The 18,639-nt window shown below is 42.6% G+C and overlaps 1 protein-coding gene across 1 annotated transcript; it reads left to right on the forward strand.

Annotated features, from left to right (window-relative positions):
• Positions 1-3,033: 3,033 nt before the first annotated feature.
• Positions 3,034-7,388, forward strand: NDUFC1 (NADH:ubiquinone oxidoreductase subunit C1). The gene is made up of 4 exons (XM_054716978.1): positions 3,034-3,140; positions 3,602-3,705; positions 5,866-5,945; positions 7,249-7,388. The coding sequence occupies exons 1-3, from the start codon at positions 3,074-3,076 to the stop codon at positions 5,923-5,925; spliced, it is 231 nt and encodes a 76-aa protein (XP_054572953.1). The 5' UTR covers positions 3,034-3,073; the 3' UTR covers positions 5,926-5,945; positions 7,249-7,388.
• Positions 7,389-18,639: the final 11,251 nt, after the last annotated feature.

The raw sequence follows: 18,639 nt of genomic DNA on the forward strand, positions 1-18,639 counted from the left end.
AAACTTACAGATACATCAGGCACTCCATCTCTCTCCAGATCCTAAATTTGATGTATAATCTTCTTGTGAATCATAAATCAATAAACATATATATAATTTACATTTTATACTGTTTCAACTCTTGCTCTTCATTAACCCTCCTTATGAGGTGTAAGTTGAGTAATAAGTTTCCCAGCAGGAAAATCAGGGACTAAAAGTCTGGTTTCCTAGCTGCTATTCAAATCTCCTTTCCCTTTGCCTGGGTCATAAATAAAGTTTTAGCATTCAAATTCTGGAAATCTTTAAATGAATGTCACGTAGCAACTTCTACCAAAACATCACAGCTATTAGCTCCTGGCTAGGATCACTTCACCGGGATTCTTTTCAAGATGTGGTTTCACCTACAGCTGCCTACTCCAAGTGTAGGGTTCCATCAGCTATAACACGCTGAGAGAAATGTGCTTATACTTTATCACTCTCCCAAAATATACACCAGTAAAAGGGGCCAGAAGAACAAAACAGCCTTTTCCAGTAGCAGTACTGAAATTGGCAATTTGCTTACTGGTTCTGTATGCTCTCACTAAACCAGGTTTCTGTCCCAACTTGTTGGATACCAGCAAAAGCTGTGTCAGGACAAGCTTCCAAGGGATGGTGTAGAAAGGATATACAACTGACTGGGTGCTGAGTGGACAGGAAGAGAAGAAGCTGAGAACCAACAACTGAGTCAGCATATTAGCTGAGTGGTTTGCTTACTTGAGCATGAGCCCAGGAGACTCAAACTAGGTTACAAACAATAAAGTGACTCACATCTTAGCAATCTATTTAGCCATCCATTACCTGTACTAGTACAAGTGAACCAGAAAGCATAAACAATTATTTTTTACTCTTTAGTTAATAATTTTTGGTTAAAATATTTTTAATAAGATAGCTAAAGGAAATATAGACGGGCCCTGGCTGGTGAAGCTCTGTGGTTGCAGTGTTGGCCGGCGCACTGAAGGGTCGGGGGTTCAATTCCTGGTCAAGAGCATGTACCTGGGTTGTGTTTGATCCAGGGCCCCAGTGGGGCACGTGCAGGAAGCAACTGATAGCTGTATCTCTCTCATATCAATGTTTCTCTCTCTCACTCTCTCTCTCTCCCCACTTCCTCTCCCTAAAAATCAATGGGAAAAAATACCATGCCCTAGCTGGTTTTGCTCAGTGGATAGAGCGTTGGCCTGTGGACTGAAGAGTCTGGGTTTAATTCTGGCCAAGGGCACATCCCTGGGTTGCAGGCTCAATCCCCAGTAGGGGGCGTGCAGGAGGCAGCTGATCAATGATTCTCTCTCATTATTGATGTTTCTATCTCTCCCTCTCCCTTCCTCTCTGAAATCAATGGAAATATATATTTTTTTAAAATATATATATATATGTATACATACATACACACACATATATATATCATTGGGTGAGGATTAACAAAAAAAGAATATGTAGAAGGAAAAGAGGTTTGCTAACATTGACTTTGCGTTTAAAACGAAACTAAATGGCATAAGATTCAAAGGCTTAGCGTTAAATTATTAAAATTTATTATCTCTTTTACCTACACATATTTTTACAAGGTCTTTACACATCAGATCAAGTTGAGAATTGAATGTACAAAAATCTGGTTCAGCCGGGGCCGGTTTGGCTCAGTGGATAGAGCGTCTGCCTGTGGACTCAAGGGTCCCAGGTTCGATTCCGGTCAAGGGCATGTACCTTGGTTGCGGGCACATCCCCAGTGTGGGGTGTGCAGGAGGCAGCTGATCGATGTTTCTCTCTCATCGATGTTTCTAACTCTCTATCCCTCTCCCTTCCTCTCTGTAAAAAATCAATAAAATAGCCGAAACCGGTTTGGCTCAGCGGATAGAGCGTCCACCTGTGGACTCAAGGGTCCCGGGTTCGGTTCCGGTCAAGGGCATGTGCCTTGGTTGCGGGCACATCCCCAGTGCGGGGGTGTACAGGAGGCAGCTGATCAATGTTTCTAACTCTCTATCCCTCTCTCTTCCTCTCTGTAAGAAATCAATAAAATATATTTAAAAAATCAATAAAATATGTTTAAAAAAAAAATCTGGTTCAACTGTGAAAGACAAAACCGACTGATCAGTACAATGTTTTTAACAGGCAAAAACCAAGTTGTTTACAAACTAAAGCGTCCCAACGACCCTACCCATAGGCTTTCTGTTACAGACTTCAAACGGAGGCATTCAGAGGTTAAGTAATTTGCCTCAAATCCATGCAGCTCCTGGTAAAAAGGTGTGAGCAGGAATGGCACTTGGGAACTTAGCACTTGGGACCCTGCCCTTCAACTCCTGGCCTCAGGGGACTGCCCAAGCCTGAGGACAGTGGGCTAAGGAGGGCCCCTATAGGTAACGAGGGAGGATCACTAACCCCGGGATCCCAAGACCTCAGCCTGAAGCCTGCCGCCCCCAAAGTGTGCTCTTGAGCGGGCCAGGGCTTTTACTTTAAAGGGCGAGGCTTTTCGATGACAGTGCGAGCCAACAGGCTTTGGAAACGGTAAGAGGTCTTTCCAAATAGAAGGCATCCCGTGTCACCTTGGATGAAGAGCTTGTCTTCTTTGAGCTTCATCTGTAAGTTGAGGATAATAACCACGGCATGCCATGCAGGCTGTCGTGAAGGTGAGACGAGAGGATGCATGTCAACCACATGATGCGTTAAGGCCCAGTGCCTGGAACACAGAATGTCATCAACGTACTGTTAAGCTATTCAACACCACACTTCATTTTCCGTTTTCTGGCTCCTGACGGTAGATTTTAGTAACCCTAAGGCTAGGTATCCCTGGGGAAGGGGTCTGAAATACACTCTGCGAGGACAAGGAAGAGGATAAACCACCTCCTCCTGCTCCCCCACACCACACCCGCCGTTCATCATTTCCTCCCTAACGCGCACAGACCGGAGCGGAGGCCAGAGCAGGGAGTACCGGGCCGGGACTGCGCCTCAGGCTGCCACTCGGCGGACGCCTCTCCGCAGCGGGTCCCGCCGCCAGGGGGCGCTCCGAGGGCCGGCGCCGACCCGGAGGGACCGGCGGGGGCGGGGGAGGCGGAGCCCGCCCGGCAAGATGGCGCCGTCCGCGTTGCTGCGGCCCTTCTCCCGGCTGCTGGCCCCGGCCAGGCTCCCGAGCGGCTGTGAGTGTCCCTCCTCGTGCAGGCCGACCCGGCCTCCCCGCCTGCCCTTCCCAGGGTGGACCCGGCTCGCGGGGGGGGGGGGGGGGGGGCTGCGGCCCGGGCCCGTCCTGCTGTGACCTTCGCCGGCCCGCGCGGCCCGAGCCCACGCCTGTCCGCAGCCCTGACTCTCGGCTGCCTATCACCCACCGCCGACCTTCCTCCCGGCGCCACCCAACCCCTCTCTGTGCGGACGGACCTTGGACTCCTCCTCCCCGCTCTCTGCCGGAGGAGAGACCTCCCGGGGGCGCTTCTCCCCACCCCTCCCCCCAGTCCTCCGTGGCCCAGGGCGAGTCGCTTGACCTCTCTGAACCTCTGTTCCCTGGGTGGTTTCAGGAGGGGGTGGAGTTGAAGGGAGAATTAAATGCGATAATACACGTTGTTTCCAACAAGGAGACCAGTTACAGGTTTCCCGTCCCTTGCAGCGTCCGCGCGGTCCAAGTTCTACGTTCGGGAGCCGCTGCACGACAAACCTGATTGGCTGAAAGTGGGGCTGACCTTGGGCACCACCGTCTTCCTGTGGGGCTATGTAAGTCTTGGCTCCCTTTGGGCGTGCGACCTCCACGCGGTGGGGAGGAGAAACATCAGTGTGAGGCGGCCAGTTGGGAGCAAACCTCCCAATGCAATAGGATAGTTCTGTATTTGCTGATAACATTATTTGTCCTTGAAGGAAATGCCAAGGATGAAAAGTATTAAGATTTTAGGGGCATTGAGAAAATAGGATGAAGCTGAAATTTGTCATTCATTGTTACTTAGCACGGGTTTGTCATGAGTGGCAGTGTTACTACTTATTATCCTGTATCTAATTTTATGTTTTTATTGATTTCAGAGAAGAAGGGAGAGGGAGAGGGAGAGAGAAACATCAGTGATGAGAGAGAATCATTGATTGGCTGCCTCTTGCACGCCCCACACTAGGGATGGAGCCCACAACCCTGGCATGTGCCCTGACCCAGAATTGAACTGTGACCTCCTGGTTCCTAGGTCGATGCTCAACCATCGAGTCACGCCTGCTGGGCTGTATCTGCTAGTAATTTCTTAAGGAGGATGGAGACTGGTTGGGGTTTTATTGAAGGCACTTTTCTCAGGTGTTGTAGAGACAAACCATCAATGAACAGGTATATAAGTTAAATCACATTAGATTTCCAAAATATAAGATTTTTAAAAATTTATTTGGGCGGAAAGGAGAGGGAGAGAAAACATCAGTTTATTGTTCTGCTTATTTATGCATTCATTGGTTGCTTCTTGTATGTACCCTGACCAGAAACCTTGGTGTATCTGGAGGATGCTCTAACCAACTGAGCTACCTGGCCAGGGCCAAAACATAAGATTTTAATCATTGGTTTGTATAAATACATTGTTGGAAATTGTACTTACTGTGTAGGTAAGTACAATTTCTTCTTCTTCTTCTTCTTCTTCTTCTTCTTCTTCTTCTTCTTCTTCTGTCTTAACAGTATGCCAAATGCTTTATATATAAAAATTCATTTAGCCCAGCTGGCATGGCTCCATGGTTGAGCATCAACCTATGAACCAGGAGGGCATGGTTCAATTTCCAGTCAGGGCACATGCCAGGGCTGTGGATTCAATCTCAGTGAAGGGCGTGCAGGAGGCAGCCGATCAATGATTCTCTCTCATCATTGATGTTTCTCTCTCTCCCTCTCCCTTCTCTGAAATCAATTTTTAAAAATATTTTTAAAAATACTCATTTAATATTCTCAACAACACTATGTAGGTACTATTATTGTTGAACTTTAACAGATGCAAGAAACACTTGGAGAAATTAGTTTGCTGAATCTGCTTCTCACTAACTTCAGAGGTAGCTACACTATAGACCAGTGGTCAGCAAACTCATTAGTCAACAGAGCGGCAAACCGTGGCTCTCGAGCCTCAGTTTGCCAACCACTGCATAGACCATTCTGAAATACTACCTCCTTAAAAGTTAACTCAAAGTATCTGTGCTACATTAGTATTTAAAATTTTTGTTTTGTACCTAATGGGGTTGGGGCTTCCTCCACTACCCCTAACTCCATCTCTTTAGGTCTCTTATTTTGGATTTTCTCATTAAAGTTATTCAGCTCTTTCAAATTGGAAGGAATAAGAGGTGTTGAAAGTCACTTACAACCTAACAACAGTAACTAATCCTTTTAAAATAATGTTATAATGAAATTTTATACATTCTTAAAGTTTTCCTGAAATGGAGCTTTATTGCTGTTGAGGGCTCTGGTTGAAATTAAATCTTTGATTTCAGCGAATGTCACCCTATATCAAGCATTGTTCCACTTGCATATTTTGTCAGAGAGTGGTTCTAAGAAAGTGGCTGTTCTCCTGGTATCTAATTAATACACATATATTTGGGGGTGAGGTTGTTCATTCACTCACAGTATCAAATTTCTAAGGTTAGAAGTATAATACACACCTACCAACCAGCCTGGACCCCATTTAATAACCGAGTCCTGCTTTGTTGTGTTGTTTAATCCCTCTGTGGTGAGGCATTCCATTAACTGCCCACTGAATGAAGGAATTTATTTGGCAAAAGTTGAATTTTAAAATTAGCACAGATACTTTGAGTTAACATTTAAAATTTTTATCTATAAGGAGGCAGTGTTTCAGAGTGGTCTGTATTAGTTAGTCTCCTGTTTTTTAATTTGCCAGGAAGATTACATTTCTAATTTTAACTGTTACCTCCTTCTAGCTCATCAAACAACATAATGAAGATGTTTTAGAATATAAAAGAAGAAATGGGTTGGAATAAACTTCTTAAATGCTAATACTGTAAGTATGCAATTTTATAGGATCAATAGATTATGCAAGTTAATTAAACTCTTTATTTTTATTGATTATTTTTAGAGAGAGAGGAAAGGATAGAGATAGAAACATCAATGAGAGAGAAACATCATCAATCAGCTGCCTCCTGCATGCTACCCTATTGGGGATGGAGCCTGAAAACTGGGCATGTGCCCTGACCAGAAATCGAACTGGTGACCTCTTGGTTCCTGGGTCGATGCTCAAGACACTCAATTGCTGAGCCACACCGGCTGGGCTGAACTCTTTTTAAATAATGTATTTTGGTTGTGTGTGTTTTTTATTAGATTTATGCTTTTTAGTACCTATATTCCTGTCTGTGACAAATTTATAAATTTTTAGTATCTTGGTCTATCATCACTTAGTGTAATCATTTTTAACCATTATGCTCTGCCTGTGTTCAAAGAAAATTAAGAGGGAAACCAAAATCATATTATTTTATTAAATCTAATAGGACTATACACAGTGCCTTCATAGCACATATGATAAGTTATAATTATTTGTGTATTTGGTTCTTAATATCTACTTGTCATATCCCACACTTAAGTGTAAATTCCATGAGAACAGGAACCCTGTCTGTTTTATTAATCACCATGTAGTCAGCAACTTGCTCAGTGTCTCATCCCACTCGGAGTTTCATATTTGTTGGATGGATGAATGTATAAGGGCAGGCAATAGATGGTTAATTTTTTACTGTGTGACCATTTCAGTATGATTGGTACTACGACTGAACAATTCCTGGTAAAACATAGCTGTGAACAAAGTAACATTCTCTGTATGGTCTGTGATTCTGTGATTTAAAAGATAGTGAGTTTATGTATAATATAGATAGATAGATAGATAGATAGATAGATAGATAGATAGATAGATAGATAAGGTTGATTAAAGTAGATAACTTATTTCTGCTGAGTAAAATAGTAGTCACTAATGTACACTTTTCCATATTTAACTCTCAGACTCAGCTCTTTAGAGTTTGATTATCCAAATATTTGCTTTTTTAAAATATTAATATCAACTTGCCCATATCACTACTTCAGCCAATCAAGAGATAAAAATGAAATAGGTATTTAAATCAAAATCAGATGCTTTTACTACTCTCTTGTAGTTCAATTAAATTATTTTTTCCTAAAACTTAAAATGAGGTCTTGATGCTCTTTGTGGATTTGTTTTCTAGACTTTCTTGATGCTCTAAGGTTAATTATTCAGAATGGTCTAATTTTAACATTTCTGTTGGTTAATGCTATAGTTTTAATTTCTTTCCTCTTCATTATAGGTATGCTCCGTATAGAGTTGAAAGCAGTTCCAATCTGCTGAGTTGTAAGCGAGAGAGAAAAGTTATATGTGAAACTATGTAATCAGCATTTGTGTTTTGCATCATTAAATGAAAAAATAAAAATACATCTGTATTCTTCAGATTGTGTGTATTGTGACAATGTGTAGAAAATGTCAATTCTAAGGTATATTACTAGAAGTATTTCATTGTGGAAGGTAACCTTCTGATAACAGTCAGTAGTAATTAAGGGCCCATTGGTAAGAAAATTGGTTAAGGAGATAGACTGTTGAAGGATTTATTCCTTATATTAACTTTTAATTTCTAGTCAAAGCATTTATTCTTTAGTGTGTCACAGTGATAGAGCTACTTTATTACTCAAAATACAAAAGAACCCAAATGCTCTTTTCTTCTAGCAGCGTCATTTTGGTTAAGTCAGAAAGTAATGTTGAATCTGTTATCAGAGTTTCTTCTCACTCCATTTCTTTGAATTTGAATGATTTTCACTAGTAACGCAGTTTATTGTCCCTTTTTGCTAATATTGCTTTCATTCAATGATTAGCAAGCTCTTGACTGTTTCAAAAAGGCATGGAGAAGGGAAAGGGTTGATAGACAATTAAAATACACTTCATTTTTCTCTGGCTGGTGCATCAGTGATTAGAGTGTTGGCTTGCACACTGAAGGGTCTGGAATTAAATTCCTGGTCAAGGGCACATACTGGCTTGTAGGTTCAATCCTGGGCTGGTCAGGGCACTTGCGGAGGCAACCAATAGATATGCCTCTCTTACATCGATGTTTCTCTCTCTTCTGTCTCTCTGTCCCTCCCTCCTTTCCACTCTCTCTAAAAATCAATGGAAAAAATATCCTCAGGTGAGGATTAACAAAAAAATAAAATAAAGTACACTTCATTTATTCCTCATCAAAACCCTTACTTGTAATCAATTAAATTTTGTTAACTTGTAATTTAAACACTTAGTTTACCATACATTTAAAAATTCAAAAACATAAAAATTCATTTTCTCTCCATTCTGATGTTAAGAGGAAAGTTTATTGCCTTATAATTGGCTTTATGTGTGTTTTGGGCTCTGGCCAACATTTATTGTGGGAGATCCATGACAATATCTTGGGAAGTCACTTCTGAATGTAAGTTCAGAGTTACCTTATTTTGGAATAATTATGTAATCCAAATTCAGTGAAAGACCAGACATAGCAGTAACTATTAACTGTTGCCAATTTGGAGTCCTAGCTGATAGAGCTGAAAGGACCTTAGAGGTCATGTAGACCAAGCTCATAATTTTACAAATGCAAAACCAGAGGTGAGAGATTTGTCCAACATCACTGTGGTAGGTAGAATAATGGACCCCCAAAGATGATCATGTCCTACTCTCTGGAATCTGTGTCCATGTTATGTTACATGGCAAAGGGGAATTAAGGTTGCAGATGGAATTAAGTTTACTAATCAGCTGGAATTGAGATGTAGAGATTATCCTGGATTAGTTGGTTGGGCCCATTGTAATCACAGGGTCCTTACAAGTGGGAGAGGGATGCACAAGTGTGTGTGAGTATGAAGTGATCTGAGAAACACTCAACTGGCCATTGCTACCTTTGAAGATGGAACGGGGCCAAGAGCCAAGGATTAGAAAAGTCAAAGTCACACAGCCCTGTTGTCACCTTGATTTTAGCCCACTGAGCCCCGTGTAGGATTTCTCACCTACAAAACCATAAGACAATAAATCTTTTTGTGTTTTAAAGATTGAGTTTGTTAAAGTAGCAGTAGGAAACTACTATTTTCACATTGCAATAGAGACCAAGAAGTCAGCTATCAATTCCCAATTCAAGGTACTTTCCACTAAAACTCTTAAAAATTCATAGTTCTGAAGGGAAGGGAAAACTAAGAGACTTGAAATTCTGGAAACTGATAGCCTGAGTTGGAAATCTATACTAATAAAAGGGTAATATGCTAATTAGATCTGGTCGACCGGACATCTTCTGGACATCTGACTTCCTTCTGGACAAAGCCACGGTGGCAGGGGCCAAGGCAGAGGCAGTTAGGGGCGATCAGGCTGGTAGAGGAGGGCAGTTGGGGGCAATCAGGCCAGCAGGGGAGTGGTTAGGGGTTGATCAGGCAGGCAGGCAGAGGCAGTTAGGGGCGATCTGGCAGGAAGGCAGGCGAGCGGTTAGGAGCTAGCTAGCAGTCCCAGATTGTGAGAGAGATGTCCAACTGCCGGTGGGATCAGGCCTAAACTGGCAGTCAGACATCTCCCGAGGGGTCCCAGATTGGAGAGGGTGCAGGCCGGGCTGAGGGACACCCCACTGCCCCAGTGCACGAATTTCATGCACCGGGCCTCTAGTAAAATATAACTGCAATAGACACTACTATAGGTCTGGCCTTGAGAAAAGTTACACTGTGTGGACTTTCATCTTGATTGTGCCTGTATAACTCCAGGGGGAGTTGTCATGAAGACCAGGGCTGTCCAAGAAAACATTCTGCAGAGATGGAAATGTTCTGTCTGCTATCCAGTACAGCAGCCACTACTCCCATGTGGCAACGGAGCATTTGGAATGTGATTAATGTGACTGAATTTTTCATATTTAACTTGAGTTAATTTAAGTAGCCACAAGGGGCTGGTGGCTGGTTAGCACAGATATAGATTATGCTATGAGTAAACACCTCCCAGAGTTGTGCTACATAGTGACACTGGTTAATAAAAAAGAAAGAAAAGCTTTCTAAATATTGAAACAGAACTCAAATTACTTTAAACTAGAAAAGGGTTATGAAGATACAGACTGACTCACAGACCCCAAGAATAGGAATACACCTGGACTCAGAAATAATTGGGGCCTGGGACTCAAATGTCATTAATACTTTTGCTCTTGGCTCTGCTGTCTGTGTACAGCCTCTGCATGCAGACCTCTTCCCCAATCCACATTATAAAGAGAAAGAAACAATCTAATTCCTGGGTCTACATTTCAGTTCAAGAGATTAACTGGACTGGAAAAGAATCATTCTGCTTCTAAATCCCCAAGAGGAACTGTGGTCAAAATGATGGTTCCTTTGGTAATAACATGAAAGACTTTCCATGAACAAGAGGATGCAGACAAAATGTAGTCATATGTCAAATACAGTCAAGTGTTTTATTAGATCAAAATCAGGTAGACCTTTTTTCACATTTAATGTCTGTGAAGAAGTCATTTAAATTATTTTAAGTTGCCATGGGGAAAACAAACAAACAAGCTATACAAACTCAATTTCAAGTATAAGAAATTGTTGTGGGTTGAATTGTGCATCCCAAAAAGACATATGGAAGTCCTAATCCCCAGCATCTCAGAACTGGAGAAGTGGGGCCATTGCAGATGGAATTAAGGTGAGTTCATACTGAATCCAATATGACTGATGTGTAAGATTTATAAGAAAAGACAGACACATAGGGAGAAGACAATCATGTAATGATGGAAGCAGATATTGAAATGATGCATCTACAAGCCAAGGATTACTAGCAAACAGAAACTAGAAGAGGCAAAGAAGGATTCTCCCATATAGGTTTCAGATGGGGAATGGGCCTGAAAACACCTTAATTTCAGACTTTTAGCCTCTAGAATTGTGAGAGAATAAATTTCTATGTTAAGCCACCCAAGTCTGTAGTAATTTGTTATGGTAGCCTTAGGAAAACAGTACAGAAGTGTTTGGAATATCATGTTTATTTTGCCACAGAAGAGAAAGTGAGTAGTTGGGAAGGGAGGAGAGTACTGAGTGACCTCCAAGAATAGTTTTAGAATTTACCATCTTGATTGCGCTTCCTCCCTTCATTTTATCTGAATATTTTAGTCCATCAAGAGGGTGCTTATCAGGTCTTTCTTGGTTGCTTGCTAATTTGTCTTCCTAGATATGCTTATCAATTGTTTCACTTTAGCCCTGGCTGTGTGGCTCAGTTGGTTGGAGCATCATCCCATTCTCCAAAAGATTGTGGGTTCGATTCCAGGGCAGGGAACATACCTAGGTTGCAGGTTTAATCCCCAGTGTGCATACAGGAGGCAAACGGATCAATGTTCCTTTCTCACATTGATCTTTCTCTTTCCCTTCCTCTCTAAAAACCATTAAAACACATCCTCATGTGAGAATTAAAAAAATAAATTGTTTCACTTTATATCTTTTTTTAAATATATATTTTTATTGATTTCAGAGAGGAAGGGAGAGGGAGAGAGATACATCAATGATGAGAGAGAATCATTAGTCGGCTGCCTCCTGCATGCACCCCGCCACCTCAGGATCAAGCCAGCAACCTGGGCATGTACCCTTGACCGGAATCGAACCCAGGACCTTTCAGTCCACAGGCAAACACTCTATCCATTGAGCCAAACCGGCTAGGGCTCACTTTATATCTATATTGATCTGTTGAAAGTATATGGTCATGGCCAAAGAATTTAGTGCTAAGAAAAACAAAGCTGTTTCTACCTTTCTGTGGAGATTAGGAAATCAGTCTTCGGGAATTGCTTTTAATTATATAGCACTTAAGCCTTGAATACGTGTGATTAATATTGCCAGTAGAGGACCTCACATTATATTTTCAAAACTAGTATCTTTGTCAACAGTCACAATTAGGTGGAGGTCATCTTAGATAAGCTAAGTTATCTCTGACCCTAGATTCTTGTTTTTCCAACAAGACCAAGAAAAATGTCAAGGATGTGCTCAAGGGCAGCATTGTAAACAGTGTGCCTGACAGCTGGGAAAGTATTGCCCAAGCCTTTTGTAGAGGCTTCTACAGCAAAGACCTAATGTCAAAATTCTCTAGGGTTTGTGAGAAGCAGCTTGCCACAGAGTGAATCTGACAACCCACAAGCATGTCCTCTCTTGAGAAATGTTTCAAGATGTGGAAAGAGTGTGCCATCAGACTGCAAAGCCACATACCCTCCAGGAGCAGTGGAGTAGGTAGAAAATTCCCTCCCATCAAAGAGGCATGAGCTTTTCACTAAGATGAAAAGGGATGTGGAGAAGTGACACTATTTCTCTCAGTTTTGCCTTTCCCAGCGGGGATGGCCCTGTCTAATCTAGAGGATACCATAAGGCCCCCACTGGACTCCACCATGTATCGGATAAGATGGTGGGATTCAATGGATCCTGTCATATGTACACTGTAAGGGAGCCTTGAATTTTGGCTTAGGCTGGAAGTAGAATCTAGTACCACCTCCTCCAATTAGCTGAGCATGTTTCACACCTAATATGCTTTACAGCTTACAACAACCCTGTGAGTAAAAGAATTATCTACATTTTACCCAGACCAGTAAATCTGACTCCCAAACTCATGCTCTTAACCACACTATTATACTACCTTGATTTTTTTTCCATATGTAGCAGTGATAATCAACATCCCCCTACGTACTCTTTAGGGGTGTTGAAGATGAACTACAAAAATAGGTGTGACAATACTCTGGGAAAAGTTTTTCAAGTCCTATATAACATGTGTGTTATTTTTGCATTTTAAAAACCAGTTTAGTTGTAACCAAAGGCCTTAGATTACATTTATGACTGATATCTGGCCAGAGATTTTTTAAAATATATTTTTATTGATTTCAGAAAGAAAGGGAGAGAGAGATAGAAACATCAATGATAAGAGAGAATCATTGATCGGCTGCCTCCTGCATGCCCCACACTGGGGATCAAGCCCGAAACCCAAGCATGTGCAAGGCCGATACTCTCTCCACTGAATCAAACCAGCTAGGGCTGGCCAGGGATTTCTTTGTGATCATTGACCCCATTGATGGTGGGCTTGTTTCAGTGTCTCTTTAATCTGATATTTTAACCTCAGAAATCATATCTTGCTCATTAAAGAATGCCCTGAAACAGTGCCTAGCACATTATCCTCAACAAATGTTTGTGAAATCAGTTATAACCAATCCCCAGCATCTCGCAAGGTCCTAGCATATTGTAGGCATTTTGACAGATACTTATAGATAGTTTGATGGAACCTGGGGATGATCCAGAAGACCTCAGACTACACCCAGACCCCGAGTCTACACTGAGTTCTGAAGGGGAGCCTGAAATGATCCTGAGAACCATCGTCATTTACAAATGTTCTCTCAGAAAGGATTATTTTCAGGGAAGCTTCCAACACATTAAATACCTATAATGCACTTGCCACCTTTGACTATTCTTCTCCCTGGCAACCAAATCAAAATTCAGCCCTAAGGAAAGAATGAGCTGTAGTGGTAGACAGATTTTTTTTTTTCTTTTCTTTTTAAATTTCAAATAGGGTCACGTCAAACTGGGGTGGTTAGGAGTACTCTGGACAGATTTGGTTTTATCTGTCAATCTGTCCTAGGTGCTAGCAGTTCATTAAACAATCTACACTACCAGTGAGATAGCTAATCACTAGTTGCAGGAGGATGTGTACCCGATGCTGTTCAAAGATAGTAAGTTTACTAATCTTCATTTTGTTACTTTCATGACTAATTAACTTGTTGGTGGAGGGCCTGGGGTCTACCCTTTCTTGTGCTGCTTCAGGTCTAAATTTGACCTCTCCTTAACTGCAGATTACCCAATTGCTCTTGTTAAGTGTTTAATCCCTAGGAATAGCTAGCTACTGTATCAAAACAACAACAACACCCATTTCTGACCATTGGTTTGTACTCTTCAAATGGGAATATGTTAAATATTATTAGAACTGCATTCAGAACTAGAATCTCCAAAGACTGTTTAGTTGCCAAGTAGCAAATAAGCAAATATTTTGTAACATGCCTTAGAGAAGTTGGAACCAGAAAAACTTTGTTCATATCCTTAAAAAACAAAACAAAAAAAACAAAAAAACCATTAGTTCCTAGACATTCCTCCCCACCACCCTGTCGTTTGCTAAAGGGAATAATTGCCACCTCCCTCAGAGGGTTGAAATGAGAATTAAAGGAGATAATATGTGAAAGTGCTTTAGAAACTGTTAAGTGCCAAACACGCATAAAAGATTATAGTAGGACACGGTCCCTACCAAAGATTAATCATTTAGAAAACCTTATAAACATAAATGGTTGGTATTCATATTCAAACCCTGACAAATTGTTGTAGCCACAATGAGGCAAGTGATTGAAATTTGGGGGAAGAAACTAATAATTTAGCATTTTTAGTTGATGTGGAAATGCTAGTCTCGCACCTCATAGAGGAATATACAGCATTTGAGGGGTTATATTTAAAGTCATTGTGGGGGGGGGGGGGGGGGGGGGGCGGGGGAGCGGTTAGCTCAGTTGGTTAGTGTCCTCCCCATACGCCAAGGTTGCGGTTCCATCCTGGCCACATACAAGAAGCGACTAATGAATGTATAAATAAGTTGAACAACAAACCTCTCTCTCTCTCTCTCTCTCTCTCTCTCTCTCTCTCTCTCTCTCTCTCTCTTCTCCCCTCTCCCCCTCAAATCAATAAATTAAAATAAAGTCATCGTAACATTGCTGAGCCATTGCCTGGGGATTTCGCGACTCTGAACATCACCCAGGACACTAAAGGGAAGGCTACTCCCCCTCTCCCCGCTCCCCTTCCACTCCTAGGAGAGCAAGGAGAGTGCGTGAGATAGTTGGGTTCATATTTCATCCGGCATAACCGACGTGTATGTCCTTTTTTTTTTTTTTTTTAATTGATTTCAGAGAGGAAGGAAGAGGGAGAGAGAGATGGAAACATCAGTGATGAGAGAGCATCACTGACCGGCTGCCTCCTGCACGCCCCCCATTGGGGATCGAGCCCGCAACCTAGGCAAGTGCCCTTGACTGGAATCGAACCTGGGACCCTCCAGTTCGCAGGCTGGTGCTTTATCCACTGAGCCAAACCAGCTGGGGCCGACGTGTGTGTCTTACTCCGGATGCGAACCCTGAAACACCTCCAACCTTCACTGAGGAATTCCACTGAGCCCAACAGTGCCGGCGGGCAGGTGACCGACTTCTCCATTCCCTATCCTTCTTCTGAGATGCCGCCATCCGCTTCTTGGACGTCGGACAGAGCAGCAGAGCCTGCAGACGGAGGTCGAGAGAGGAAGGTGCAAACGACTCACCCCTACCCACGCCCAGCGGCCGCCCGGGCGGAGCGGGGCAGGGGTCCGCGCCCCTCCCCGGGGCGGGGCTGGCCGGAGCTCCCCGCGCCCCGCAGCGCGCGGGGCGTCAGAGGCTGCAGCGCGGCGGGCGGGCGCGATGTATCTCCGCAGGGCGGTCTCCAAGACCCTGGCGCTGCCGCTGAGGGCGCCCCCCAGCCCCGCGCCGCTCCGGAAGGACGGTGAGTGCCAGGCGCGGGCCCTGAAGAGCACAGGAGCTTCGTGCGTGGATCCCGCGGGCGTCCCTCTGTACCTGTCCGCCCCGGGTGGGCCAACCCAACCCAGAGCCGCAATGAGCCTGAGTTGGGGGGGTTTGGGGGGGGGGGAGAAATGGGGGAGGGTCGCAGGGTTAGATGCCCCGAAGTTCTTGGAGATTTTGAAAGTAGGGAACCTTTCAGAAGCCCCTTCTGAAACCCGACTAGACTTTCTGGGTTCAAATCTTGATGTTGGGCAAGTGCTTTAACCTCAGTTTCCTCATTCGTACATGGGGACTATAATAGCTGAGTTTGAATGGGCTAATGTGTAGAAAAGAGCCCGGTTAACCTACGCTTGGCTTACCGTTTTTATTACTATGGGGACCAATGCGTCCTCCAAGTTCATGGAGAAGCAGAGGCACGGGGTGGTGGGAAGATAGGCGCTGACCCGTGAGCCAGGCGGGGCGCGGCCAGAGTGCTAGCCCAGGGGAAGTTGGTTAGGGCTCTGGAGTAAATAAACCCAGGACTTGGCCGGGCGCGGCAGCCTCGACCCCTGAGCCTGGGCCCTGGCATTCCCCACCCCCTCCCGCCAGGATGTGGCCTTCGAAGCATTTTTCTTGGCGGCTGCAAATAGACCTGGAGCTGTCCAGCTGTTGGCCTCCACCGTCCTTGTATGCATCACCTCTTTGGATGTGCGAATTCATGGGGGTGGAAAGAGCATCTTCAAACATTTCCTACAGGGACAGCTGCCCTGTGAGCTGGAAGCTTATTAATGGACAAGGACGAATGGGCCTAGCACAGTGCCTGGGACATGGTAGATGCTTACGTGTGAGCGTGGCAGTATGGGTCAGGCCACCAGGTTCGTGCTCCAGTGCGGTCCTGCCCCAGCCAGCTCTTCCTGACTCCTCACCTGTTTCCCCTCCCCTTTCCCTGTCCTGATGGTGTGTGTGGAGGGTGGGGTGGGGGGTGGGGGTGGGCTGCTCCTAGACCACTTTGTAGAAAGTTCTCCGTTTTCTCAGTTCTTTCTTCACGGCGCCTCACTTCCTAAGGCTTGCCAGGTAGCTTTAGCCCAGTCTGTGCGTCTGAGCCGAAGTGAGAGAGAGAGAGAGAAGACTTGCGAAAATTCCATGGGCCAATATTTTTTCACTTCGATTAGGCCTGTGCTGGTGATGACGGTGGGAGGGAAGGAAGGTCTGTCCAGCTAGCTTTATTTTTCTCTGAAAATGCTGGTGGGAAGAAGTTGCCTTACAAGCAACAGAAATAAGGCGTCTTCGTTTTTCTTGATCTTTAATACCGAGTGAAATAAAGCAAATACTTTTTCACTGATAAAATGGGAGAAGCCATTCATCTTAAACTTCTGAAGGTAAAGGGCTGTTATGATGGGGGCAAAGGGGGAGGGAGAAAGATGAGACCGTTGACCTGGATTTTTTCGCTCTGGTTATCATCTGCATCCCCCATGGTCATTACACATTTTTTTTTTTTTTTAGCTTCATACATTTCAAATAATTTCCTCTCCAATTGGGGGCAAAAGAAAAGCGGTTTAACATTTCTAAACAAGTAGTTAGCAATACTGGTTGTAGCAATATTGGTCTTCCTTTAACTTTCACCTAATTACTTTTTTGTAGCACTGATTTTTTTCGTGTATTTGAAGAACTATTATTGACTGGATATTTGACTTCAGTCATGGACATCAATTAACCTTTCATTGATTCTTTCCACTTTGACAAAAGAAAAAATTGTTTCAGTTTTATTGAAGGATGAAATTGTAACTGCCTCATCAAATTTTGTTCTCTAGTTTTCCTTTTAAAATGTACCTCTTTAATGAATAAATAACTTAGGTTTATAATACGTTATTTAAAAAACACAGAAAGGCAAAATAATAGTCACCTGTAATCCTACTATTCAGTGAATACCATTATTTACATTTTAGTATATTTAATCTTCCAGGCCTTTTTTTCCTCACGCATATTTTTCCTTATGCATATTGCTTCCACAAATCTGGGATAGTCCTGTATAACCTTTCACTTAACATATTGTAAGTATTTTCTCAAGTAAGTAAATATTCTTCTGGAAAAGTTCTAATGGCTATTTGTTTTCCATTGTATGAATATGCTAAAATTTACCTAATTAATCCTTATTGAATATTTATTTCCCATTTCATTGTTCTTTTAAATAACTTTGCCATAATTGTATTTAAGTCTTTACCTAAATCTCTTATAATTTTATTTATTTCTTCCTATTTAAAAAATCCTTTTGTTAGTTATGTCTGGTTGACAACTATAAAACTGACATATTTCCTCTGTAATAGCAAATGTATTTTTAAACCAACAAAAACCCCACTACAAGTCAATGCCATAACCTCTTATCACAGCCTGTTGGGGCACATTTGTAGGGAAAATATTTTTTTCTAAGAGATGATCATTTATATTCAAATTAAGAACATATATGTGTATTTTTTCCAATTTGACTACTACAAAGGTTCATAATCAGTGCAATTTTTTAAGATGTGCCCTCTGCAAAACACAACTTCTTACTAATCCTTCACTAAATCAAATTCCTTTATTCTTTCCAAGTCACTCAACTCATGCCTCATGTTGTATCTTCTGCCCCTAGTGCAATTTTCCTTTCATTTATTTATCTGACAAACTCCTACTTTCCTTCAAAACTCAGATCATGTCTTAGAATAGTGACAGCTGCTTTGAGCCAACTAGCTGAGTTTCCTTACTGTGTTTTCATGCTGTTGTTGAAGCTTCTACAGCCTTTATCATACTGCATTGAAATGATTGTCTCTAGTTATTTGTCTGAACATCTGTTCCTTCTTTCTAAACTGTGAGCTACTTGAGGCCAGGAACCTCGTGTGCCTTGTTTACAGTTATATCCTAATGCTTCTAAGAATGGCAAACAGGTAACAGGTGCTCAACTGTTTGTCGATGGATAAATAAATGTCTCTTCGTTTTTATCTGTGAACTTTAAGCTGTTTCTAGGTTTGAATCTATTATAAAAATCCAATTCCAGGGAATGTGGTGTATATGCAAGCTCTAGCACTGCAGAGTAAACATATTTAAATATAAGAACACAGCACTTTCATCTTTTCTATTAGTTTGTACAGAATTGTACTTCTATTTCAGATATGATCTTTTTGC

This window comes from Eptesicus fuscus, chromosome 6 (assembly GCF_027574615.1).
Source record: "Eptesicus fuscus isolate TK198812 chromosome 6, DD_ASM_mEF_20220401, whole genome shotgun sequence".
Taxonomy (NCBI): domain Eukaryota; kingdom Metazoa; phylum Chordata; class Mammalia; order Chiroptera; family Vespertilionidae; genus Eptesicus; species Eptesicus fuscus.

Bases quoted from the DNA above. Each gene is read 5' to 3' on its own strand.
- NDUFC1 (XM_054716978.1), top strand. From the start codon at position 3,074: ATGGCGCCGTCCGCGTTGCTGCGGCCCTTCTCCCGGCTGCTGGCCCCG. The intron at 3,141-3,601 runs GTGAGTGTCCCT...CGTCCCTTGCAG, and splicing joins GGCCAGGCTCCCGAGCGGCT to CGTCCGCGCGGTCCAAGTTC. The intron at 3,706-5,865 runs GTAAGTCTTGGC...ACCTCCTTCTAG, and splicing joins CCGTCTTCCTGTGGGGCTAT to CTCATCAAACAACATAATGA.